This window comes from Haliotis asinina, chromosome 3 (assembly GCF_037392515.1).
Source record: "Haliotis asinina isolate JCU_RB_2024 chromosome 3, JCU_Hal_asi_v2, whole genome shotgun sequence".
NCBI lineage: Eukaryota > Metazoa > Mollusca > Gastropoda > Lepetellida > Haliotidae > Haliotis > Haliotis asinina.
In genome coordinates, this window is record NC_090282.1 from 55,355,730 (window position 1) to 55,364,807 (window position 9,078).

Consider the following 9,078-nt stretch of genomic DNA (forward strand, 5'->3'; position numbering starts at 1 on the left):
TCACTGATCACAGTCTAATGCTCCTCTGAGGCTAGGGTAAAGATGGGCTTTATATAGCCTGGCTGAGAAGTGCTGCTGAAGAGCGAGATACGTTCTGTGAGTCTGGTCCGACAGGGCAGATGGCTTGTATGTGCTGTATACCCTTTCGGGTCCCGAGTGAGAGCTGGAGAGAGGGGAGCCGGTCAGTGAACTGTTGATGCTACTGGCGTTGTAGTAGCTGGCTGGTGGAGAGTAAGCTGTAGGAGATCCCGGATTCCAGGTACTGGGGTCAGGATTGCCTGATGTGCTGTAGGAAAGTGTCTGGGTCGAACCCTGGGGTAAATGTCCAAGATTTAGGGGACTGAAACCTGGGTAGGAAGATGGAGCCCCGTAAAACCCAATCTGTCCGTACGGACTAACCTGGTGTAGAGTAGAATTGTCACGGCATTGTTTTGGTGTCGACTTGAAACGTTTGGAACGACGAAGGAAACTGCCGTTACCGAACATGTCCCCACAAGATGGATGCAGAGCCCACAGGTTACCCTTGCCTGGTATCGCTGGAGGTCGGGGAACCTTGACGAAACAATCATTGAGTGAGAGGTTGTGTCTGATGGAGTTCTGCCATCTCCGTTGGTTGTCTTGGTAGTAGGGAAATCTCTTGATGATGTAGTCGTAAATGTCGTTGAGAGTCATCATGCCTGTAGTGGAACTCTCGATGGCCATGGTGATGAGAGCCACATAGGAATAGGGAGGTTTCTTGTTGGAAAACTGTCTTGTTTGCTGGGACAGAGTTGACATTCCGGAGCAGTTGTCAAGGCTGAGATTGATGTCATCGTCGCTGTCAGAAGGTAGCGAAGATGATGGTGACGGCAGAAGGTTTTTGTCATCTTGGTCATAATGGTCACTGTGCGAAGTCTCCATGAGTTTGTTATCAAATCCATTTGCTGAAAGAGGTTCATAATGGGACCTACGTTTAACCATCCCTTCGTCCACGTTCCTGTGTACAGGCAGAGAATACGTGGGCGAGGGAGCTACAGGTAAAATGGGGGACGCTGTAGACGACACCTGCCGCACCATAAAAGGGGTGGTCTCGTCTCCATGACAGTACATCTGGAAGGGGTTTACAATCTGAACGGCCGAATTCGCCATATTCACCCAAAGGAACAGGAAAATGCTTTAGTGTCGATCCTGTCCACATCTCGGACATTTATAGCAGAAAGGATTCATATTCCATAGACGGGCAAACTAGGAAACAATACAATTAGCATCGAGAAAAAGAAAGTCAAACCCCTGCTGCCATTGACCGATCTCACTCTGCTTATCTTCCTATTGTTGTAGGTAAGGGGATGATCAGGTGCCCCAGATCACCCGAGGTTTTCCTGTTATACAAAGCAAACACTTATTATCTGTGTTGACTTAAACACTCCACGCTCGTTAACATTTACTTATGTGTGTAGGTATAAACGATTTGTACAAAGAAAACTAGAACCTCAGAAGTATTTTGTATGCCATGACGACTTGACACTCAGCATTAACATACATCAGTATCGAACAGAAGCAATCTGATGATGATAAAACACATATATACAAAAACCGTATATTTTATTTTGGAATATTGGTTTCGTTAACATTCGGGACTAATAATGGGGCAACATAACAACAGCTTGCCCTAACAGCGTGGTGACTCAACAACGATGGGAGAAGATACATATTTAGTTTTTATTTTCCCTTCATGTTATACATGTTTTATATGTGACGTTCTCCATACATTAATACATCGACGAAGGCACAGACTTCTATTTCCACTTCTTGTTTAAACATATATGCACCGTTCTATATACACTGTCGCGAAAGCATAAACTTTCATATGGTTAGAGAGGACACGACCAAGTCTTGTTGCCTGTCATCTATAGACATAAGTTGGCCTTGTCGGCCTCTTTGATGTTGTTACACAACTAACGAGATTAAATCAGCTCTGGATTAGGATTAAGGGAATCCATGTCTTGATAATCTAATTGTAATTTCATTAGGAACAGATTATCACTTTAATTCATGAAAGAGAAATATTAATCAATTTCCTGTTTTCTTACGCTTCCTAATGCACCTTGGTCGGAACGTTTGTACCAGGGACCAAGTCCATGCAAACATTCTTAAGCCCCCGACGCTTGTGCTGGTCAGCGACTGTCCTCCCGCTTAAGGAGGCGACAGTTACTACACGCGTCAATCGTCATAATCCTGTTTCAGACGGAGCCAAAAATATTTAAGTACCCGTTGAATATTTTGAATTGAACATAAAAGCAAAGTTCAAGTAAATGGGCACATTACACCAAGAAAAAATATAAAGAACTGACCTTTAACTATGTCATACTGTCAGCCATCTGTCTGATTTCGTGATGAGGTAAATGTTTATTGTCAAAAGTTTGGTTCATGGCCAAATTAACTATTTCAAGGAGGTTTCCAAGTTCCAGGGTTTGACTGGGTTAAGAGATTGATTTTGTGTGCTGATAATAATTATTTGGGGCCTGACTCTGAGAGTGGGAGTTGGAATCTTGGATGGCACTCAACCAAACGAACGCACTAGAATTTGTATTTTACTGAGAAAGTGCCCCAACATTATTTATATCATATTTATCTACTTTCTAAATGACCTTGTGTCTTCATGACTATAGATTAAGTTGTAACTACTTTCCGCAAACACTATTTCTTCTGACCAAGATCTTTTATGGATAAATCTTTTCTTTTAATTCTCTGACACACAACGTTTCGAGATCATTTCAGTCTCCTTCATCAGGTATCACAACTTCTAACAGACAGACGGACAGACACTTTATTCGGTAATATACGGGCTTATGGTCCAATTTACAGTTGATATGTACTATGTTTATAATGTCACGTGAACACAAATTAAAATAACTATTTAACAATAAATATATGTTTTAACAAAGATGCAACTGAATGTATAACAAGAGGATTTTGAGGTGTTAGTAAATTTACCATTATCATATTGTTTTTATGGACAAGTGTAATTTGTGGAAGATATGTCTCTCTCTCTCTCTCTCAGATCTTTATATTTATCGCAAACTAATAGTACATGAAATTCATCTTCCATAAAACGCAATTTACAGTTTGCAGATTTAATTAGATCAATATCTTCTTGTTTATGCCTTCTCGAAAAACTGACATTGCAAATTGTCTAGGAAAAGTCTAAATTTACAGATGGCTCTTACCAAATCCTTGTTTTCTAATAATGTTAAATATTTTTCTGGCTCTATAGCTGATTTTATCGAATTATAATGACATAGAAAGGATGAAGATAAAATACTATAGTGCCAGTTTTGATAATGCATATCTTGTAATCTTTGTTTTAATGGTGGATAGAAATAGCTCTTCATCACCGAAGTCTTGCTCTATCGAGACAAAAGAATACCCACAAGTAAACAGCAAAGTTCTAACATTTGAAACCCAGTTACAACTGGTCTTACCATTTTCATCACGAGTTTTTAATAAATTAATGATAAGGATATCGATGTCGTTCCATCTTTAGTAATTTACACCAATATTTGACCACTCTAACTTAGCTGAGAATGAAAAGAGGACAGCGCCCTACATCGCCTAAGATGGCCTTATTTGAAGCAAACTTCCCAACCCGTAAAAAACGTTTAAAGTATGATGACTGAACCTTCTCTATTGCCTCACAACATGTTGTGCCCCACATCTCTGGCCCGTATAACAAAATCGGCGCAATTTTCCAATCAAAAATAGGACACGCTGTAGGAAATGGAACATTTACAATTTTTTGAAAAAATGTATAAACTGGAATAAGAGCTTAAGACGCTTGACATGCTAATTGCTTACAAGATACTGACCATGATAATCTAGAAGAAATGAGCAATCCTAAATGCTTATAATATGTCTTAATTTCTAAGGGAGCACCGTCGTATGTCCAGTGTTGAGCAATTTTATCTCCATTTCTAAATACAATGACATTTGTTTTTTGACTTCCAAACCCCATTTCTTACAAAAAGAAGACAGTATGTTTAATTGTTTCTGCAGCCCACTAACAGTATATGAAAACATGGTTACATCATCACCAAAAAGAAGTAACATTAAATCAACAATATCCTGTGTCACAAATATACCATAAAAAGAAGTTTCAAATAAGGTATAATAAAATTTCCTGACATCTTAAGAAATTCTGGGGGTAATCCACCCTCACCTGCAGATTTGCCACTTTTTAAACTTTTCAAAGCATCTACTATTTCCCTATCGGTTATATCACCTGACAAAAGATCATCGGTGAAAGGCACATCATGACAATCTTCACACGAATGTGAATTTATAAACTTGGAGATAAAACAGTCAAAATCGTGTACATCAGCATTTTCACTTTTCGGATTTAACAAATTGTTGAAGTAATCGTACCAAATATCAGGAGATATCGAACAACTTGAAGCATTCCCACGTATAGCTTTCTTTAATGTCTCCCCAAAACTCTTACAGTCTCCATGCTCGGCAGACTTCTTTATATCATCACATATTTTGATATTATAAAAACGTTTCTTCATTTCACAACATTTTTATATTCCGATTTGGCATCCACATACAATTTTAAGTTTAAACCACATTTAAATCGTCTAAATTTGTTTAGTAGAAAATATTTCCTCGTTTTTAATTGACTACAGTCCTTATTAAACCAAAGTGGTTGCTACGACAGGAGTTTCCGTGTAACTGTATCATATCCTCCTGCATTTACTGCACAGTGAATTAATATATCACTCAGCTGTCCTACAGTTCTTCTCCAATAATAAAGTATATGTGTCAAACATATCTATGGCATCGTTACTATGGAGATATGGGAGTTGACAATCCACAGGAAGCCTGTAACTCATCCACGGATATAATTCAACTTTTTGTAAATCGGAATCTCATTACTACCCACTGAAGGGATAATATTCTTAAAATAGCATACCAGTGGATGGTGGTCCGACTTCGTGCGCTGACAAACTTTCATATTTACAACATTATCGGACATATTTGAAGAAAGAATAAAATAGTGAACAACACTAGATCCAGCATGTGATATATACGTCATCTTTCCCACGTTATCTGACTTACGTCTTCCATTAACAATATGAATACTGAGTACTTTACATATATGTAGCAGGTTTAAGTCATAATTATTAACGACAGTACCTAGCAAATGTTGGGGACAAGAGAAGTAGTCGGATTTATAGTCACCATCAACTGGTAAATAATCAACATCATCACCTATGATATAATCAAATTCATTCCCACTTCTGGCATTACAGTCGCTACACAATATAAATTCTTACAACTCGACATAATCATTTACAATATCAAGCAGTTGTCGCTCTAGAATGTCAGTCCCACTCTCTTCACTGTCTATATAGGCTGGTGACCCCTCAGGGTTAATGTAAACAAACAGGAGGAAGACCTGGAAGGGGGACAACTCGCTTCTTATTCTGAAAAAGAGAGCGTTATTTGCTTGGCAGTAAATTTTCTCAGAATGAGATGCAATATCCCTTTTAATACCAACTGCTAAACCACCAGAAAATCTTCCCCTGGTTGTATATCTTCAAGGGTTACTTGTGAAAATATCATATTCACCGACAATACGCTAGGAGACAGCTGTTTCCTCTGTCCACATGCTGGCCTTGCATGTGGAAAAACAGTTCATCCGGACTCAACAAAGGTCAAAACAATTCTTGGGGTGGTGGGGTAGCCTAGTGGTTAAAGCGTTCCCTCGTCACGCCGAAGACCCGGGTTCGATTCCTCACATGGGTACAATGTGTGAGGCCCATTTTCTGGTGTCCCCCGCCATGATACCGCTGGAATATTACTAAAAGGGGCGTAAAACCAAACTCACTCAAAACAATTCTGATAATTAGTTATCAATATCATGCATAATTTTACAAATTCTCTGGAAAACAGTTCAAGTACAGATGTTCACACTGCCGTTATATGACGTGTTTGTTAGTGATGATTCATCCTGACGCTAGTTAGGCACTAACATCTAAACTGCAGAGTGTAATACATGTAAATCTGCTCTCCATGAACAGCAGTGTTCATGATTCATCGTATTATGTGGGACACACAGAGGACTCTTTGGGTGTCGTTGAAATGTGTATACAAACGACATGGACATTGAATTCAAACACGTGTAAGAAATTTAAGAATAATGACAGTTAAATATGATGAAGAGTTCTAAGAGCTCGTTTTGTTCAAACGCAGGCCGAAGAATTGCAACCTAACTCGAAACCTAATAACTACAGAATAGTCAATGAAACACTGATCATAATTACAACATCATACCAACTCTTTGAGCTTTGTGCAGAATTTTTGTCCTAAAAATAAACAAGTTGTTTAACCGTCATTAAAATATTGACATTTGTTACGAAGGAGGATTGCAAAGAAAGGGACAGCCAGGTTTTCGAGAGAGGATGGAGACTGTACAGCAGAGGTTAATGAATTAATGAATTAAGGACAAGTGTCGGCACTTGTTCCCGTGTCTCTCGCACACTTTGCTGTCCCTTCCTCGTAACAGACAGTGAAATGTGCCAATGCTTTAATGATACATTGTTGAATACGGTTTTTTTTATTTCTTGGAGACAAACTCTGTAAAAAACTTACAGAGTTGGTATGATGTTTTGATTGTGATCAGTGTTTCATTGAGTAGTTTATGCTTAGTAAACAACTCATCGGTCAGCTGCTGAGTCATGCAAACTCGAAGATGATTCCATCATGTGGCAGAGTTAGTTTTGTAGTCAGGCAACAGAGAAACATCATATGGTTCCAGTTCACGTGGCAGTTGCTGTGTTGCTGTGTTGCTGTTACATATCACACAGGACAAATAAATCAGTTAACACGCCGGAATCTTTCTAAAGGGATAGTAAATGACATGTGAGTACCTTACTCACATGTGTTTTAACATTCATCATCATGTTGTCCATACTTGCGTCGGTTTGGGGAAAATCAATCACCTACCTTCTAATTTTGTATGCTCTTCTGTGCCTATGTTTAATATGTGTAAGTAAATGTCACATAATCACCCTCAGACCAGGATTCTGTGACGGGGAACATATATTCACGTCAACTTCTGTATTGAGAGGAACACGACGGTGTGGAGCATATTCTTACTCCTTCATCTTAAAGCTAGGAGGTCGAGGTGCATGAGTAAACTACAAAAGACTGGTGGGCGCTTGTCAATCAGTCGGTGCTGATTGGTAATACTAGTCATACATTTTATTACAATCAAAACAGAGTATGTGTACTTACGCTTTACAGACTATATAGAAGTTCTTGGAATATATGTTTTACGTTTATCAATTTGTTTTTTTCATCAATGTCGAACTTTCTAGAGCGTCTGTCTACCATCTTCGGAGAGCTTAAAAGGTATTGTGATCTTGTAAGAGGTGAATGTCACTTTGGAATGGAGAAATACAGTCACTGTAATATGCAAAAGGAAACAAAATATTTACTTAATAAGTCCAAAAACCTCATGCTGTCACTTTTGCAGCCTAAAATATTTTATCAGTGACAAATCTCTAATCCTTCGTTGCGACACCAAAGCATTTGTCTGGCTGGATGCACTTCATTCAATTTTTTCTTTTGTATATGATTCTATATTCTGCTACTACTGCTGCTGCTGACTTTATCCTTGAAAACATCTTCGTTGTGGTATGATTTACAGTCACCGATACCTTTCTTCCTGTATCAAGAATCACATACAAATATTTAAAAAACATTTTTTTATTATTTTAGCCACTCATAAACACATGTACAGGATCACCTTCTTTCGTTTTTTTATGAAGATGATGGATGTTACATGACCGATGGACCAGTACTGTTATTGCATAACATCATAGCACTTTTTGGATGCAAGTGGTATACACACACGTCTAAAATGTCAGATGATTAATAGAGTACTGTTCGTCAGCCGGTGTTTGCCTTGTTTACAGAATCGCTGACAATATCATCTGAATTATTTTTCGAAAATGTTAAGGCTTGATAAAGAGCTGGGTACGCCGAAGGTGAGAAATCAGGAAGAGAGCCAGGATACGACATCTGTGGCATGTAGTTCCCACCCAGGAGCGAGTTTCCCGGGGGAGAGCTGGAGAGAGGGGAACCGGTCAGTGAGCTGTTGATGCTGCTGGCGTTGTAGTAGCTGGCTGGTGGAGAGTAGGCTGTAGGAGATCCCAGATTCCAGGTACTGGGGTCAGGATTGCCCGTTGTGCTGTAGGAAAGTGTCTGGGTCAAACCCTGGGGTAAATGTCCAAGATTTAGGGGACTGAAACCTGGGTAGGAAGATGGAGCCCCGTAAAACCCAATCTGTCCGTACGGACTAACCTGGTGTAGAGTAGCATTGTCACGGCATTGTTTTGGTGTCGACTTGAAACGTTTAGAACGACGAAGGAAACTGCCGTTACCGAACATGTCCCCACAAGATGGATGCAGAGCCCACAAATTACCCTTGCCTGGTTTCCCTGGAGGTCGGGGAACCTTGACGAAACAATCATTGAGTGAGAGGTTGTGTCTGATGGAGTTCTGCCATCTCCTTTGGTTGTCTTGGTAGTAGGGAAATCTCTTGATGATGTAGTTGTAGATGTCGTTGAGAGTCATCATGCCTGTAGTGGAACTCTCGATGGCCATGGTGATGAGAGCCACATAGGAATAGGGAGGTTTCTTGTTGGAAAACTGTCGACTTTGTTGTGAGAGGGTGGACGTTCCGGAAGCATCAATGCCGACGTGGTCGTTATCTGAACACGATGATGGTGATGATGTGCTACTGCCGTCGTTATCTGATGGTGTTGTCATGGCGCCAACTCCTGGAGACAGCTGCAGATTGCCTTGTACGCCTTTAACGGGAAGAGTTGATTCCTCGGGATCTGGGAACGATATGTACGGCTCTGGACTCGAGTCTGGAGACACGAAGGAAAACATCTGCTGCATGGAAGAAAACGACGACATCATATTGGATAACTTGTCAGTTTCTTCCTTACTATAGTGGAACGCATCTGTACCAGCAACACTTGTATTGGAGACCGACATAGTGATGTCTGTTAACTGGTGCTTCTATTC

General features: G+C 39.9%; 2 protein-coding genes across 2 annotated transcripts; both read right to left on the bottom strand.

Moving 5' to 3' along the window:
- LOC137278921 (forkhead box protein D2-like) lies at positions 1 to 1,128 on the bottom strand. Its single transcript, XM_067811420.1, has one exon. It carries the CDS (start codon positions 1,126 to 1,128, stop codon positions 1 to 3), a length of 1,128 nt encoding a protein of 375 aa, XP_067667521.1.
- A 6,804-nt stretch (positions 1,129 to 7,932) lies between these two features.
- On the bottom strand, positions 7,933 to 8,793 carry LOC137278922 (forkhead box protein B1-like). Its single transcript, XM_067811421.1, has one exon. The coding sequence runs from the start codon at positions 8,647 to 8,649 to the stop codon at positions 7,933 to 7,935; it is 717 nt and encodes a 238-aa protein (XP_067667522.1). The 5' UTR covers positions 8,650 to 8,793.
- Between the last annotated feature and the right edge of the window lie 285 nt (positions 8,794 to 9,078).

Bases quoted from the DNA above. Each gene is read 5' to 3' on its own strand.
- LOC137278921 (XM_067811420.1), bottom strand. From the start codon at position 1,128: ATGGCGAATTCGGCCGTTCAGATTGTAAACCCCTTCCAGATGTACTGT.
- LOC137278922 (XM_067811421.1), bottom strand. From the start codon at position 8,649: ATGGCCATCGAGAGTTCCACTACAGGCATGATGACTCTCAACGACATC.